Here is a 17,836-nt window from a genome sequence, read left to right as displayed (position 1 = left end):
AGCTGAAATCTGTCATTTGATTACTCCACTATTTGAGAAACACTTGTTAGGTACAGAAGAGGACTTAAAGCTACACTGCATTAATAATCAACTATATACCTTTATCTGAAGAGCTCAAGAGTCTTAAGACTCATCTTCAGATAACTCTTTCTTTGAAGACCATCTTCCTGTTAAATCTCCACTGTTATGCTCCTATTCATTAGTCACAAGAATGTTAAGAGATTCTACCTCCCTGGAACTTCACGGCTGCTGAAAGCGAGTTAAAAGCTATTTCAGAAATACAAGTCTTTTAAACACAGGGAGGGGGACCAATAAAAAGCAGTAGCTCTAGTCATCTTTACAGAAAAGAGAAGACACCTATTTGGGAGAAAGTAATCAGAATGCACTTTTTCCAGCAACAAATGCATATAATTAAACTACCTTGAAAGTTGTGTAACAGAGGAGGAACTTGGACTTCTTATGAAAGAGTCTTACAAGGAGCTCGAGGGATTGAAGTTCAAATCCTTCCTATTTCTGTCTCGCCAAGAGATGTTCACATTCCTCCAAGCTTCCAAAATTCCACATTCTTACATCTACTGCATTAAGTAGTCTCCTTTGTAGCGGTCTCCATGTTCTACTCAAAAACTTAGTTCTGCAGACACTTACCTTTAGGAAGGCATGAAACCTTGGCTTCTGTTTTTCACATCGAGTAATAGTCTCCTTGCTCATTTCGAAGAAATTCACAAACGGAGGGTAAGTTTTCAACAAGTCTTTTGACTGAAAGAAACAACTGTTATGGCTCTGCTTTACATATTATGTAGCATTGTACATATGTTCATATGCCCTGAGCCATACAAAGCTGCTCAAAGGCACATTTCAATAAATAATAATAAAAAAATGTGTTGTAAACCCATGTGTGTTCACAGAACAAGTTAAGACATTTTTGCATGCCAGATGCCCAAGATTCTATGCTGCTGATTAAATGCAGACTGCTCTCAGAAACATCAAGTACACATGTGCCAATCTTGGAAGCTGCTGAGTAGCTCAAGTAGAAGGCAGATTCTCACCTAGCAGGATGCTTTTGGTGAGAATTTTGGAAGTTTCAGACCGGTATTTTCTCCAGTTACTGCTATCACCTTTAAGAGACACCAAACCACCAGAAGCAATACCTTAGACTGAAAACTTTTGACCACCAAACACGATTTGCCTCAAAATGATCAGGTCAGCAAAAGCACAAGATACCTAGCAGACTACTTATCTTAAAATGCACTGCAGTCCCAGATCTAGCTTTCCTGTTCTGCACATTCTGTACTTAGGAAAACAACAAGTCCTTATTCACTTACACATTTCAAGTCTTGAAGCAAGAACACAAGAAATTTCCGTGAAAAGTTATTTTCTTAGTTATTTACTATTGATCAGAGGCAGCAGATAGCTAAGGTTACAGGAAGAGCCCCTTCTAATGTCCAAGTAAAAAGCATGTCTGTAGTTTTGCAAATTACAGTTCTCAAACTGTATCTATCTGGAGTTTTACCCTCTCGTTCAAGTGGAGAGACACATACACTTAAACTTGACATAGATTACCTATATGAAGTATATCATCTAACTCAACTTAGAAGTCTAAACAGAAAATACGATACAAGTTAGTGTTCTTTCTCGCTCAGTAGTGCTTCTCTTGTGTTTGCTAGCTCCTACAAATGGATTATTTGTAAGGTGAGGTAATAGCTCATAATAGCTCTAATGCATAAAAAAAGAAATAGAAACTTACATATTTAAGAATGATATCACCAATACTTCTGCTTTCAGTCCAATTCATCATAAGATCTTCCAGGTCTTCCTAGAATACATGCAGGGATGGAGGGGAAGAAAATAAGATGAAAATGAACTGCATAAAGCTTAAGATGGGATCAGTGTTCTGCCAAACACATATAATTAGCTGTGTGTTTCCATGCTGACAAAACGGGCAATCCTAAAAGCTGTACAATTTCACAGTAAACCCCTTCAATCTACTGAGAGCTGAAAGCAAGACCTCTGGCTTACTGAATATATAGTTTTGAATCAATGCAAGCAGAGCCTAGCAGTGTATCAGCACTAGCCAACTCTGCAACGAGATGACACAGCTGTGCCCAATACACTACAGAACATTTCCCAAATGATTATTTAAAAATCATACACAGAAGACAGTTGAACCAATTCTAATTAAGAGTGCACTGCTAATATAAGACTCTTAAGACCATAAGATAGGATTGAAATATAACTAGCATAGATTTCCCTCACTTGCTGCACCAGGGCGTCAAGGAAAGTGCGAGCAAGCTGTTAAGCCTATATCAGCTTGAGAAGGATCAAGCTTATTCACTGTCAGCTAATAACAGGGACAGGAGGGCACAGCTGAAGGTTCATGATTCACCTTAAGTGAAAAGGATTCACCATTAATATTGGTTTGTTGCTGCCACTTCTCTTTATGACACCGAAGATGAAGGAAAACACAACCACTACGCTTAAGCAACTTTGTCTACACAGCATGCTGCAGGTGAATCCTACTTGACACGTGGACACACACGCTTTACTTTCATCTCTGTCTCAGTGGGTGCATATCAATATCTATCGTGATTAGCTGGACTGGATCCCAACGGTTGGAAAAAAAAAAAAAAGAACAAACAAAAAACCCACCACCAACAACAACAAAAAAAACCACAACAAAAAACCCAAACCACTGAGTTACACAGGCAGTCTGCAAGTCCCGCTATTTTAAAAGCCTACCATGAAATGCAGACAGCAACAGACGTATACCATTATTTGAAGATTTTATGACTTCATATTTGAGGAAGACTTGCATCATAGTCTATTGTGAGACCCAGAGATGGCTTCAGAGAGTGCTTGCAATCCAGATAAAAATATAAAATAAAGAAAGCAAATCTCACAGGGAATTCTAATCAATTGTTATTAGGCCTCAGTACCAGGTCAACTGCTTCAGAGGCTGAAGTGCAAGCCAGATTTATGAGCTGGTAGTTTCTGACAATTGGTTCAAAGCCATTTAAGAAGGGATTAGTTTTTCCTTCTGAATGGTAGAAGTGTCCTTATATGAACATGTCTATAGCCCAGGAAAACACCAGGGGTGATTTTTTTGTTTTGTTTTGTTGGGTTTTGTTTTGGTTTTTAATTCCATAGCTTTAGCTATCCTTCCAAGAGCCCTTGCTTACTGCTTTAATAGAAACATGTTTTTATAAGCACTTGTAAGAGTTAGACTACCATTTGATACCACTGGCCCTTTTGACCAGTTTTGTATCAGTTACAGAAAACCTCCTACAGGAAGTGGTATTAAAATGTGAAAAGGAGAAGCCAGTTCATGAATGGCAATATTAGTTACATGCACAATACTCAGACCTCAGATATTTATAAATAACCGTTAAATCTTAAAGCATACTTTTGATTTGCACATAATTCCACAGGTTGAACAGTATGTAACAGCATCAGGATGACTCTACACCTATCCCGCAGATAGAACTTAAAAGCATGCAGAGAAGATTTAAAGTCTGTATCAAAGCTTCCCCTGCAGGGGAGAAGTTGCAGCTTGCCTTGATTTTAGTATGCACATCAAGAATATCTGGAATGCTGCCAAATATGGTCTTAATCTCTTCCTGTGCAAGGATTGGTCCTCCAAGTTGTCCTTCCTTCTCCAACGGAACTTGAAATAACTGATGAATTAGACAAAAAAAGTTAACACCCTCCCAACCGCCACATGTTGTGTTAGAAATAGTTACGAAAGCAACAGTGTTTTCCTTCCAGATCATACTTTCATGGAGTCACAACCTTGAGATACTCCCATTTAGCAAGAGTGGGTTACAACAGAGTTGTTTTAAGATAGAAACATGGAGTTTGATACATCACTACAGTATAACCCTCTTTCATCTACCTTTCTCCTCACACACATCTTACCTCATTCTTTAAGTAGATTATCAGCTGCAATGGAAGCGGACTTTCTAGAAATTGCACTCTTCCTGTAAGCTGTTTGCTATTCTGCTCTTCTTGGAATAATTAAAACAAGTTTTCTTCTGCTGCCATCTCTCTCTATTCACTAATATCTTAAAAATCCGAGTCATGAAGATCCTATTTTCCTGAAGCTTGGAATTTCCATACAAACTGCAATTCCACTGCAGTTCCCAGATTAGAAATGGTATTTTCCAACCTTTATTATTAACAGATACTAAACATTTTTATGTCAGTAAAATTACATGAGACCGTTTACATTGTCATCTTTTTACAAACCTTTGATGCACCCAAGCCCTCAAAAGCCTGCAGATCCCAGGCTGAAAATAATAAATGATGTAAACACTAGATGTCTTATTACAATTGACCTACGATTGCTTTAAAACCAGCTTACCTGAATGATTGTCGTTAGAATATCAACGTAGTTACTCTCTGTCTGATACAACTCCTTTGCAACCTGCCATCTTGCAGACTGCTTCAGTGGAAGAGGAGTTGAGTTTTTGGAAGGCCTTGCACAGGGTTTTGGTGTTTCTGATGAAGAGATATTCCCAAAAGAAAATAGAGCTTTATCACAATAGAAAAGCTCACCCTCAAAGACAGGAAAAAAAAAAAAAACCTTCAGAATTTTTAAGGAAAGATAGTTGGGTTTTTTTTAAAGGCTATTCTGTAGGTTATTCTATAGTTACCAGAGCTCTTTCTAGAAAATGGCTTGCTTTATTACAGCTTAATTATAGAACAACAGTAATATATTATTCCTCAAAATTAGTCTGAAACTAATAAGCCATTCATGGGCAGGTCAATGACTTAACCCTACTATGTTTAGTAGGAAGTGAAGATTAGGTGCCTAAGATTATTTATACATACACTATGTACAAAAATACTTTTCTACTTTCACTTTGCTATGTAAACAATTACCTTTCAGCTGCCTACCAAACTTGCATTAGGTATGTAGCTCAAAACCATTTATTAAAATCAGTCCTTGCATGCAATGCTTATATTTCATCCTGGGGGGAAGACACAAAGAAGTAATTTCTCTTAAAGCTAAAGCCAAGGTGGATCTGGAACAGTCCATTAGTTTTAAATACTTGCTCATGTATTGGACCTCAGAGACCTGTACTCACTCATTCTGATGTCAAAGTTCATTACTGTCACAGTTACTATGAAACAAGTACCTTACCTGTTGTTTTCAAAACAGCACTTTTTCTGAAACTGTCTGCTGATGTTGATTAGAAGAAAATTCCTTCCCAGGGGTTACAAGAGTGCTAGCACAAGCTAAGAAAGCTGGTCTTTGAGACTAAGCAGATTTTTCCTGTATTCCTTCTGAATCACTTACAGGTTGTGCCTCACTGAGATTTCTTATTTGACTTGTATATAGGGGCCTTCTTAAAGCAGTAGTAACTGCAGTTACCTCCTCTATATAATGGAACTGGGGCTTTTTTTTTTTTTTTTTTTTTTAAGCCTTGGGTATTAGCTTTTGATTTATCCAAAATTTTGCAGTTCCCGCTCTTCCATAAGAGCCATGTGCAGAGATATTAAAAGCTCTTTGCTAGTTAACTCATCAAAACCAGGTGGCGATTTATATTCTTGTGAAGTTTTAGACATGACAGTTTGCTGGCACAAACAGTGTTACCTCAACAGAACATTTCAAAGACCCGGGAGTGGGCTTTGCAGGAGTTTTCCCTTTAATTCCTTTAGGAAAGAATCTTTGTCCTCCTTTCTCCAAGTATCTTACTGGAGAGGTTTTTAGATGATTTACTGTTAGCTACATTTCTTTTTTGCTGCAGATTTTCAGCACAGTGTTTGAAGCATTTTAGAGTGACACTGTACTGTACTTCATATTTATCAACTCTGTATCTTTTCCTTCAGATATGAATATGCTTACTGTGATGACAAGAGGCAGCCTGGCCTCTGTCTGAACTCTTCACTCCAATTCTGCTTTCTGCACACTTCGAAAAGGCGAAAGCCTGGAATAACTTAGCAGATCTGTAGCAAAACCTGCAAGACTTCCCTACCACTACTGTTAGCACTTGTATGCAGAGAGCTCTTAAACATTGCAAGTGTGTCTGGATGAAAGTTTTTAGCTCTACCTCCACTGGTACTGCTTGACTCTGGAGTGTTAGAAATATCCAGCAAGGACCCAATAGAAAGCGAATGTTCAGCTGATGGCCTCTTCCGAGGAGGGAATGGCGACATGTCTGTTTCTCTGGTCAGTTGTGCAAGAGTCTCTTTCAAACGGCGTCTTTTGCGATTGCTGTTTGGAGTGTTCAGAGAAAGTAATGACACAGACTTCTTGAGGCCAGGACTCTCCGACTGTAGTAAAAGAAGGTTTAGTTTAGTGTTTTTACCCACTGGGTCCAGCTCAAGTCAGTGCAAAGGTAAGTTAATTGTAGAGACCAGCACACAACACCAGTCTTCTTAGGGAAGCTAAGGGAAAATGGGCAAAGCCCCCCTTTGGTTTTTTTCCTGGAAACTGGAAACCACATTAGTATTTTGTTTGACTAAAAATAAGTTCAACCTTTGGGAAGCAGAAAAAAAGTTTCTTCCAAATTAGTATTCTATGTATAAAATTTATAATGGATTAACTGGAACTTAAATGCTACTTTAAAACATTTTATCTCTGGCCCCACACGTACTATTGTGCATGCTAATTTTACCACCAAATACATGCTACACATTATGTGAGAGAGTTCAACATACCTTCTCAAATAAATACATGGACTCTCCAGCTCTGGCATCCATTTGAATGCTTCCCCAGAACCACTAAAGGAAAAAAGAAAACACACATTAACACCACATTACAGTGCTTCACTCAAAGTTAAAAATATTCAAAATAATACATATAATAGTAAGGCAGTTTGCATACTAAATGCAAACATGTGGTTTATTCGGGGGAAAAATCTCACACACCAAGTATTACATAGCAATATTCTTTCAAAAATTTGTCAGCACTAACCTCTTGCTTTACGACATAAAGTTTTTTTAAAGGTTCAAATGGAAGATCTTTCACTGTACTTTCTTCAACCACCAAGTGCGTACACCTTTCATCACCAACTGGTAAATAATGACCGCCTAGATAAAAAAAGGCAAGTTAGCAAGACTGAAGAATATTACTGTTAGAAATTAGTAGCTCATTTGATAGTTCTGTGGCACCTATCATTAATGAAAGAAGAGCCAAAGAGAGAGGAACTATTCGGTGAGCTGATCAGTTGTTGGGCTTACATAACACCCTGGATATAATCAGCAGTGGACAGCTTTTAGGAAATAGGATGTAGCACGCAGTAGTAAAGTACACATTGAAAAGTCAAGAGTGCATGGAGTTCAGAGGGTGCTTAAACCCGTCTGGCAATAAATGCAATATTCTTCTGGAAAGCTTTTCTTGTTACTTGAGCAAGCCAGGAATACTTACACTAAAGACAACCACAAGCTAGAACCTGTGCATGTCACAATATTATAAGTAGCTTTAGGCAAACAAGTGAGGGGAAAGGAAAAGAAAAAAAAAAAGCAAACCCAGCCAACTTTCATCTCCTTTGACAAAGCCTACCAGTTTGCCCCATTCCCATCTCTACAATTCTGTTACATGCAACTCTAGCAATACAAGGCTGGAGACTTTTAAGTTATCTGTTTCATCATTAGTGTCAATGTGATTATTAATCTTGTACTACACTAACAAAAAATGGAACACTTCCAATCAAGTGTTTTACCAGTGATGATTCATATCAAAGTTGTAGATGCTTTCTGTGAATTACGTAAAGATGCATACCACAAAAGTGATTATGAAAACTGATGCAGAATATACACATTACGTAGCAAGTTCTCCAGGATATCTTCAAGCATCCTATAATTACTTCTTTTTAAATTGTCTAGTTTCAATCAGCCTAGGAAGTTTGAAGTCTTCAACAGCTACCAGAACTTACACACACACACACGACACCTAAAAATCAATTTATAGCTCTCCAAGTTGAAGAGTATTCATGATCCAGCATTTCAGCTTCACTGAAGTATTTATCAGCTATAAACCCCATTCTTTCCACAGGTCAACTTTCATAAACAATAACCTTGCATTTCTGTCATTTCTTCCATGTTAGCTTTCTCATCATCAGAGAATCCAAGGAAACTTAACATGCAATCCTGGAAAGGAGGAACCTTGAACTGATTTCTGAAGTCATCATCAGCTGCACAGAAATCACTGAAAGAAAAAAAAAAAAAAAAAAAAAAAAAAAAAAAAGACAGAGATGCACAAAAAGGTCACTAAATCAGTGCTACATCACTATTTAAACAAAAGCTCACAACACTACAGGTGAACAGGATGCAACGTTAAGGCTGAAGGAAAATAAACACTTACATTTCATTCCTTTTCTCCCAAGCCTTATAAATCCACTCAGCTTTCACAATAGGAGTACCAAGACTTACAGCAATCTACAAAACAGGAAAAGCACAGGTTGTACCAAGTATTTCCATTTAAAGTCTTTCGCATGCCAAGATAAAAAAGTAAAAGCAAGGTTACTAGTTTTAACAGATACTACAAAAAGTGAACATATTCCTTCAAGAATCATGTCCAGCTGTAACTCCCAAGAGTTAGAATGTATTAATTCTTCAGCAACTAGGAGATCAGATCAATAGCTATTTTGACGCTTACTCAAAAGTGCACCATTTTGTTAGTCTGATGACCTTCATCACTCACAAAACCAAACCTCTGTTCCAGTGGAACATGGGATCTTTTTTCTGCTTTTGATACTTTGTATGATGACAAATATCCTAGCATGCTTTTACCAAAGAGGAAGCAACTATTCCAAAGGTAACTTCTATGACTGCTTGAGAGATTGTAAAGTTTTCCTAATTTTTCCGTTTGAGTTGACAGAAATGAGTGTTTGAACAGAGTTAGAAAGCTGGTCTTCTCTTCCAACTGGAAGATTAGAAAGACAGACTAAGAAAAAAGCAACAGCCTACTAACAGTTCAAACAAGGGAGAGTCAAGGGACATAGGCATTGCTACGTCATATTCCATGGTACAAAAACCTATAAATTTGTAATTACCTGTCAACTGGACATACATGTCCTGAAGGATTCCTTTTTTGTTGTTGTCAGAAACAAACAAACAAACAAAAACCTTGCATATATTTATACATAAGGGATTATTTGAACGCTTATACATAGCAAGTTAAAAATAATTTTTGAAAGACGACGCACACAAATTGAGTACTAAAGTTTTTTGCAAGTTACCTCGAAGTTTATGGTTTGGAGGGACAGAAAAAGCAGGTACATTGATACATAAACACTTGTTCATTGAAGAACAATTGTTCATCAACATTTTAAGTACCAATAATATCAGTACATCAATGGCTTAAGTATCTTAAGTACTGATAACATCAGTACTTAAGAAACATTTTGGTTCTTGTTATTTACTATACTTGTCTATTTCAAAATCTCTGCATTCAGGCAATTTATAATATTTAGATCTCTAACAGAGACAAAAACATGTCAAAGCTCAACACCAGAGATGAACTCACCATTTGCCCTAGTTTCAGCTGGGATAGAGTTAACTGTCTTCCTAGTAGCTGGTACGGTGCTATGTTTTGAGTTCAGTATGTGAAGAATGTTGATAACACTGATGTTTTCAGTTGTTGCTAGTAGTGTTTAGACTAATGTCAAGGATTTTTCAGCTTCTCATGCCCAGCCAGCGAGAAAGCTGGAGGGGCACAAGAAGTTGGCACAGGACACAGCCAGGGCACCTGACCAAAACTGGCCCACGGGGTATTCCATACCATGGGATGTCCCATCTAGTATAGGAACTGGGAAGTGGGGGTGGGGAATCGCCGCTCGGGGACTAGCTGGGTGCCGGTCGGCGGGTGGTGAGCAATTGCACTGCACATCATTTGTACATTCCAATCCTTTCATTATTGCTGTTGTCATTTTATTAGTGTTATCATTATCATTATTCGTTTCTTCTTTTCTGTTCTATTAAACTGTTCTTATCTCAACCCGTGGGTTTTGCTTCTTTTTCCCGATTTTCTCCCCCATCCCACTGGGTTGGGGGGGAGTGAGTGAGCGGCTGCGTGGTGCTTAGTTGCTGGCTGGGGTTAAACCACGACACCATTACAAGTCATTGTTGTTAGTACAGGAAAAAATGCAGCAACTTACAAGCTGAAGTACAATTTACAGACTTAGTCTACAAGAGCCAAATTCTTAAAGTTTCCATGAAGTACCAGCTCAAGCTTACGTACTCTGAATTTGTCTCCATGCGTTGAGTTAGCCACCAGATGTGTAACTTTTGAGCTAAAGTCCCTTCGAATAATTCCACCCATATGATGGACCAAGGTCACAAGCTTAACCTGAAAAATAAAGATGAAATAAGTTTTCAGTATATCTTTTGAAGGATACAGTGCAGAGTGAGAGCAGTACAAAAATAGTTTACACAGCAAGCTACAAGAGGCTACATTAAATGTCTAGGAATAGAAATGCTCCGATTTGTTCTTAAAACAACTTGTTCACATCTACAGGAGAAGATATAGCTGACAGAGCAAAAGAACTATTAACTTTTTTTTTTCCTTAACATTTAATACAGCCTTGCTATGTAGCTTGAGGAAGACTACCCAAGCCACCAGTACTCTCATCATAATCATACATAATGCCTTCACCTTTTCACACACAATAGATTTGAAGCATGGTTTCCTCATTGATTTAGTCAATTCTACCTGAAGGGGCAATTGCCAGAATTTACATAAAATTGCCATTTGTTCAGTTTGAATCTAGCAGATCAGACCTAATTATACCTAACACTGGGCAAAGGCTTTTGTTTTGGGTTTAGGTTTTTTTTTTCCCAGATGAAGATGTGGAGCCATATTGTTGATTCCCAGGTGTCCAACAGGGAAATTAGGTGCCAACTGCATCACTGGAATGGAAAAGCAAAGTTCTAGAGTATCAAAGCACTTCATACCTCGATACGTCAAGACCAAAGTCCTGATAGCACAATAGCAAAATAGCATGGCAGCAAGGTAACATGTCTGCAAATGCTCTGAACAGGACTACAAAGCTTCATTTGACCACACTACTACCTGTACAAATAAGTGGACACTATTGGGTAAATATCATCCTAGCTGAAGGCTCAATCTACCAATCTTTAAGCGCTGCTAAATTAGACCTGTTTAATGTTACCCAACAAAAAAGTAACCAAACTCAGCATGGACAAAATGACTTGGAGAAGGAAACAGTTTTGTTCCCATCCTCAAATATCACTGTGCACATGCAACAAAACAGAAGAACAAACAATTCACTCCCCCCATACAAGCTCCAGTCATGGTTAAACCCTATGAGTGACAGGATAGAAGAGTATTTTGAAAATAAACTTAACATAGTTTTACCAATCCAAAGGAAAAAAAGAGTCTTACTAATTCATCTTTCTTTCTGAATCCTGTAAAGCACAGTACCAAGTTCAACATACTTGCACAGTACAGTGGACGACAGGAGAAAGGTAAAGGCTGAAAGCAAGAAGTAAGCTTATTAGTCAAAAGCATACTGCTTCTGTTAAAGTTTTATCATTACCTTTAATACAGTACTATTGTTCCTAGTATTAAAATGCATCAGACACTAGTCCAAGTCTGTGTACTCAGTTATACCGCAGCTCCAGACCTGCCAGTGTTCTAATAAAGTAACTAGAACATCCCCAAATTCCACAGGTAGCGCTCCATCCTTTTTTTTCCTCCCCAATCCATCCCCTCTGTGTAACAACCTTTGGAAATATCAAGCATCTGCTGGAGCATCATTTGTATGCTGCCTCTCCTAATGGCACAATCCCAACTAGTGGGTCAACAACTCCCACAACTACTGCAGTAATTGCAGCCTTACTACTGTCTGCCTGTGCTTTCTTGCTACATGCAATGTTCTAACATGGTATTAGAAACTTGCTTTTCTTAAAATTCTTTGCTAAGACTATTTACGATTGATTGACAAAGCAAAATAGATTTTATTTTGAACACTTCGTATTTAGAACTCACTGCACCAGAGAGCTACTCAGCTGATTTCAACAGAAAGCACATACCTCTCCTTTTTGTGCACAGTGCAGTACTACTGGAGGTCCAATGACACGGCAATCTGCTTTGCAGATCTTGTTAAAGATAGAATCTTGGAAGTCTGATACAATGAAGATAGTCTCAAATTCTGGGGAATCAGAATCTCCAAGCTCTTCTATCGTGTCTGTCTTTATGTAGGGCACTTTAATTTCCTTGATGTATGGGGATGAAGGGGAAAGCATTATTCAGGCAACATACTTACACCAAAGTTAAAATTCAACTGATGTTTATTTTGGACCATTAGAAAAATGTATAGTTCAGATTTAAACAGAGACAGGCTCTTCGGATTTGTGAAAGCTGAATGAGATGCACTGTTCGCTAGCATAAGAATAGCTATGAACTGCACCTAAAAAATGTCTTCAAGCAATAGCTGCTTCTGAAGAACAAGAATTCTAGTTACTTTAGTAGTTTATGTATCAGTTCACACTGATAATATAGTATTGGAAATATCTACAGATAGAAAAAAGAAAAAAACAAAACAAAATCACCAAACTAAGCACAAAAGAGAAATGAAATTTCAGACTGTCAGAACAGCTTAAGGTACTTCCAGATACTACTAAAAAGTAGTATCCAGCTTGCAACAGCAAGCTCCGTGCTGCATAAGATCTAAAGAACAGAAGTCAATTTTGTTCATTGCTTGGTATTTTTAAGGGTTCTAAAAATCTGGTCTGTTTCAATTTCAATCATTAGTTCCAAATTTTATTTTCTAGGTTTTTCACATCAAGAAACAGAGAACCACTTCTTACACTTAAGTTTAAATGGAGCTTTCAATTGAAAGAGAAGTCAATTAACCAATTACGAAGTCAGTTCATAGCAAAAACTTATGTGTTGACTCAATACAAGCATGCAGTTGAATGTCTCCATCAATATTTCTCCCCCCGTTAGAAAACACCACTAATTAAGAGCTGCAGATATTACTTCCATATTTGAGAAAGTGTTTGTAAAAAAGCACCAATTTTGACAAGCTCTAAGTGACACCATCAGATAGATTAACATACATTGTGACCGTTATGCCCAATTAATACAAATTAAAGCGTGTGCACATTTCAGTCCCAGTGAAGTACAACATGCTGCATGCAATCACATGTGCTTAATTGCATGACATACCATATGAATAATACTTTTTATTAGTTTTTCTTCTGATTTACCAGGACTAGTTTCCTTTATCTTTATAACTGGTACTTCCATTATCTTAATGGTCTGCGGAAGAGGAGAACTTTAGTACAGAACCAAATCGGTTACTAGAAGTCTAAAAGCATACCATCTCATTCCAGTGTCTGTTTTATCTTAGACCCGCATACCTCCAAGGCTTTCAGAAGGTCCTCACGTTTCCCTGCTTCCTGAACCAAAACCACTCTTGTTTCTATTTGAGGCATTTCTTCTGTTTATAGAGAAACAAGGATAATATTCGTATTTTAATAGAAAAATCCACATTAGGTCTAAATCAAGCAATAACATATAGAAGAATACAGGCAGACTGCATCCTTTCAAGATACCCTGTTTATCAGGAACAAGCCTGAAAATAAATGTTACCTCAAAAAGCCTGTCCCTTAATTAAGGCATACCCAACTGACCAGAGCCTAAACTTTCTTGTACATGGTGAAACAAGATCCTGCAATTCATGACCCCGTTACCTTATGGTCAAAGCAAGAACATGCAAGGAGAGGCAGTGAGAGGAAAAAGAAAAAAAAAATTAAAAATAAAATTTAAAAAAACCAGACATAACACCACCAAAATTATTGGCTTAATGTTTCTAGCAGAATTAGATACCAAGACTTACTGGAAAACAGACAGCTGGTATCTTTTCTAGTTTCTGAGTTCCTGGCTGACAACGCTCATTACTTCCTAGTAACTGCTCAGTTTCACCAAGGAAGATCAGAACTGAAGTTCGATTTCTTGTTCTTTTTCTCCATGTATTAATAAGCTTTCAAAATATTAGGAGGAAGGGACAAGCGTTGCCTCCATGTTACTTGTACCAGAAGACTGCCACTGGACTTTGGCTACTGTTGGTTTCTTTAATTTCAGGATTTGTTCTTGAATTAATTTCAAGCTCAAGACTATTCATCTCTCTAAGGTCTACCCATACACAACAGAACACCTGTCGTTTCCAAACACTGGTGTCAAAATATAACCTGGAATAATTTATTCCACAGAAGAGGCATCAAATGGAACTAATAGTTTTCTATACATCAGCCAGAAGACTCATCTTCTGTATTTGACCTCATGGCTGTAACCCCAAATTTTTATAACAAGATGAGTTAAAAATTAAGACAATTCCTTTCTTTTGTTGAAAGGATATCAAACCAACACCATACTGGCTACCCTACATACAATTCTGTAGTTCAGCAAAACGCTTTTGGTCTTTCAAAATTACTAAATACGTACAAATTAATCAGTCACTACAAAAACATAGTAGTCTTAAAATAAGCTTCTCCCATTACCTTCAACATCCAAAACAGATCCAGGAAATGCATTCTCTTTGGAGGTTTCTATAATTTTTGAATCAAGAACAGAAGAATCAGCCAAGAGGCTCCTCCCGGTTTCAGACACCAGCGTACTGTTGTCAGCCATGATTATGTCTTGTTTCTTCAACAGCTAGAAGATAGATGTGCTAAACTAAGTTACAGTTGCAAAAAGCTCATTAATAAGAGCTCTATGACCAAGGTAGTCAGAAGTAACTTCAGACTTCTGAAAACAAAACATTTAGACTCTTATTAAAATCCCACTCACACTGATAAGAGTGGTTCTGAAAGAGTATTAGGAGTCACACAACTGGTAGGAAGGACTGACAACAAACCTGTTACAGAAATGGTTCTGAGCAGGCTGCCTACCACAGAAATTATTTACACAGAAAGCTGCAGAGAGGGTACTTCAACTCTGAGCAGCAGGGAAGCACTAACTCTAGTGTTCATTTTTTAAAGTTTCATCACAAGACACCAACAAACTAAAAGCACTTGTTTGCTTCAGTGATAAACTATTATAAGCTAGATTTGAGACCAAGGTTAGCATTGTTAAAATGAAACATTAGCAGAAGAATTAGGGTACACAAAGCAGCTTGCTAAAATTTGATTTTTCAGGTGAACTGGCTAGAGTTACTGTGGTTGCATAAAAATGACCACCCAGGAAGTAAAGCCAGTAGTATTTACTCAAAGAAAAATTAGGTTTCTCAAAATGCATGAGTATCTGCAAAGTTAATAAGGATATATATGTCTATTTATATGATCTAGTCTCTTGTCCTAGATTAACTATAATATAGTAGAAGTATCCATTCATCATCAGATAAAGATGTCTTCTGTCTTCTCAGATAGAATATATCTGTGCTCTCCCTGTGCATCAAACTTGTACAAAACGAGAGGAATAAGAATTCCAAGACACCTGGCCAACATGTAGCACATTTTCTTTTGTGCGTGAAGCAAGAAGCATGCATTTCCTGTGATTCATCATTCACACACATTTAAATATTTGCACTGTGATATCAGAAGTTACCTAGAATAAGCACTGTATCTGAACTGCTGCAGTATAATAACCCTCTGTATCACTTGAGCTGAAGTCATTCTCCTCATGACTGCAAATGCCCCTTTAAAAGAATAGCCCCCCAAATAACACATTAAAGCACTGTCTGAAAGAGGACTGACAAGGTAGTAAAACCCCTAGAGAACTGCACATACTATTTTTCAAGTTGTGCAATGCCTGTCTGATTACACAGCAAAGTAAAAATCCGAAGACAAAAAACAATGGGTGTTTTGGCATAACAGCAATATAGAAAAGAGTTTCTCTTCTAGATTTTAGGAGATCATGTCTGAGACTCTTGGACAGGATTCACGTCTTCCTAATACATCAAGTAAGTTCCTACTATAGTGATGAGCAATAAGTCAACACTACAAATCTATCATAATTCTAGGCATATTCAGTCATCAAAATTGCCACCTTAGTTGCCATTTTAACATCACACACAGCTGTGGAGGCTCCACAGAATTAAGTTTCCTAGCAGTAAGTCCCAGTCACCCAGCTAGTTTATCTCGGAATAGCTTGAGACCTAGCAAGAGGAGAAAGTAACTTTAACCAGAAAGTCTTTAGGCATCACCTGTCCAGAAGGTTATGAAGATACCTCCGGGAACTGTTACACAATTACTTCTTCTTTGGCAGTGAGGGTGGAGGGAAGCATAATCTTGGAAGATTCAAACCATTTTGTTAATAATGTTTACCACACAGACAGTTATAAGTAAAACGAGACCAAAAAAACCCCCGCCAGTTAAGGGTACCATTAAAAGTAAATCCTACAGATTATTTTTAAAAAGACTGAGACATCAATATCATTCCTGTCACGCTGCTGTTGTTATACCTAACAACACGTATATGAACACACACTTAACACAGAACTTCATAGTATCTTTGGGAGAAACCCATACTTTGGGCTGGGCATTGATTTTCTTTATGGCTTTTCCAATTTATTTATTTATGGAGTTCCATTTTGGATGTATTGTTAAAAAATATATTCCCTGTTTTAATAGTCACGTATTAATTAACAACATAATCCTAGTCACTAGATTTACACACTGGGAGTGCCAAGATAAGGAAGAGAACAAACAGCACACAGAAGATACGAACATAACAGTTTCCCCTCACATAAAAAAGAACAAAAGGCAGAACACCATCACTACAGCGTTCAGGCCGACCTGAACACCCTTAACAGCGTTACACTTACAAACGACCTCCCAATAGTTTCCATAAAGCCTGAAGGTCACAAAACATCCACGTGCCAAAATACGCTTTTAAAAGCAAGGAGACGACACTAAAAAACTTCCCATGCTGCCCACTTCCCTCCCGAGGAACCACCCAGGAGCCTGACCGAGCTGCCCTGCTGGGAGGCGGCCGGAGGCAAGATTAGATACCGCCGGCTACTCTCACCTCAGGAGCTCGCAGGTGCCAGAGGGCCTGGGCCTCCGCTCTGCCCAGAGGAGGCCGCTAGACGCCTAAAGAGGGCCCGGAGCGGCACCGAGCAGCGGGGCTGCCCCGAGAGACCCCCAGACACAACCCCCGGCCCACCTCAGCCGGCCCCGGCCCACCTCAGCCGGCCCCGGCCCACCTCAGCCGGCCCCGGCCCCGGCCGCCCGCACGCACCGCTGTCCTCCTCGGCCTCCCCCAGCCCTACCCCGGCCACACCCGCCCGTTCCCGGTGTCCAGGGCCGGCTTCCCGCCCGTTCCCGGTGTCCAGGGCCGGCTTTCCCCCCCGCCTCACCGCCGATGCCACCTGCCGCCAACCGCAAAAACAACCTCCGCCATGAGCGACCGCCACCACCAATTCAAAAAGCGAGCCGCCGGACTAACCGCGCCAAGCATTGGCTGCCGGCCACGCCGCCCCTCTGTAAGCCACTACCTCATTCGGCATCTCTCCGAGATGTCCCGCCCCCTTCCCCGCCCTTTTTGGACGGTGCTTCGCCTCCTGCCCTCTCTGACTGGATAGCGCACCTGGCGCTCACGGCTGGGCGGTCTGCCATTGGCGGTGGGAAGTTTCCTAGGCAGACGAACAGGCCTCGTTGGGGGAGCCCGTTGCTGAGCGGGTGGGCGCTCTGCGCTGATTGGCTGCCGGAGGGTTTCGAACGCTTCCAACGGCCGCAGCGCAGAGGCCCGGATGGAGCGGCGGCGGCGGCGGTGGGGGCGGCAGGGCGGGAGCGGGCAGCCGCCGCCTCCGCCGGTCTGAGGCGCTGCCCGGCTCCCGGCCAGGGAGCTCCAGAGCCGCTTTATCAGCCGTCCCGTGGCCATACGGAGATAGCGGTTAACGGCCCGCAGCGTGTGCGGGGGGGGCGG

The 17,836-nt window shown here is 39.6% G+C and overlaps 1 protein-coding gene across 8 annotated transcripts in view; it reads right to left on the bottom strand.

Moving 5' to 3' along the window:
- ECT2 (epithelial cell transforming 2) overlaps nt 1–17,577 on the bottom strand; it is a 32,427-nt gene extending 14,850 nt beyond the window's left edge. The window contains exons 1-17 of one of the 8 annotated variants that reach the window (XM_030028968.2): nt 17,498–17,516; nt 16,113–16,196; nt 14,470–14,623; nt 13,330–13,409; nt 13,136–13,228; nt 11,998–12,180; nt 11,348–11,437; nt 10,184–10,291; nt 8,306–8,379; nt 8,019–8,149; nt 6,917–7,032; nt 6,661–6,723; nt 6,051–6,273; nt 4,358–4,494; nt 3,552–3,671; nt 1,745–1,813; nt 646–756 (exon numbers count right to left, since the gene is read on the bottom strand). In XM_030028968.2, coding sequence (XP_029884828.1) covers nt 646–756; nt 1,745–1,813; nt 3,552–3,671; nt 4,358–4,494; nt 6,051–6,273; nt 6,661–6,723; nt 6,917–7,032; nt 8,019–8,149; nt 8,306–8,379; nt 10,184–10,291; nt 11,348–11,437; nt 11,998–12,180; nt 13,136–13,228; nt 13,330–13,409; nt 14,470–14,599 — 1,728 coding nt within the window. In that variant the 5' untranslated portion in view covers nt 14,600–14,623; nt 16,113–16,196; nt 17,498–17,516. Of the gene's footprint in view, nt 1–645; nt 757–1,744; nt 1,814–3,551; nt 3,672–4,357; nt 4,495–6,050; nt 6,274–6,660; nt 6,724–6,916; nt 7,033–8,018; nt 8,150–8,305; nt 8,380–10,183; nt 10,292–11,347; nt 11,438–11,997; nt 12,181–13,135; nt 13,229–13,329; nt 13,410–14,469; nt 14,624–16,112; nt 16,197–17,267; nt 17,414–17,497 lie in introns of those variants that run through there. The other 7 variants (XM_030028965.2, XM_030028966.2, XM_030028969.2 and 4 more) reach the window with 7 other exon arrangements.
- Nucleotides 17,578–17,836: the final 259 nt, after the last annotated feature.

This window comes from Aquila chrysaetos, chromosome 10, assembly GCF_900496995.4.
Source record: "Aquila chrysaetos chrysaetos chromosome 10, bAquChr1.4, whole genome shotgun sequence".
Taxonomy (NCBI): domain Eukaryota; kingdom Metazoa; phylum Chordata; class Aves; order Accipitriformes; family Accipitridae; genus Aquila; species Aquila chrysaetos.
The sequence above is the reverse complement of the archived record's forward strand: the minus strand, read 5'-3'. Positions and strand labels throughout refer to the sequence as shown.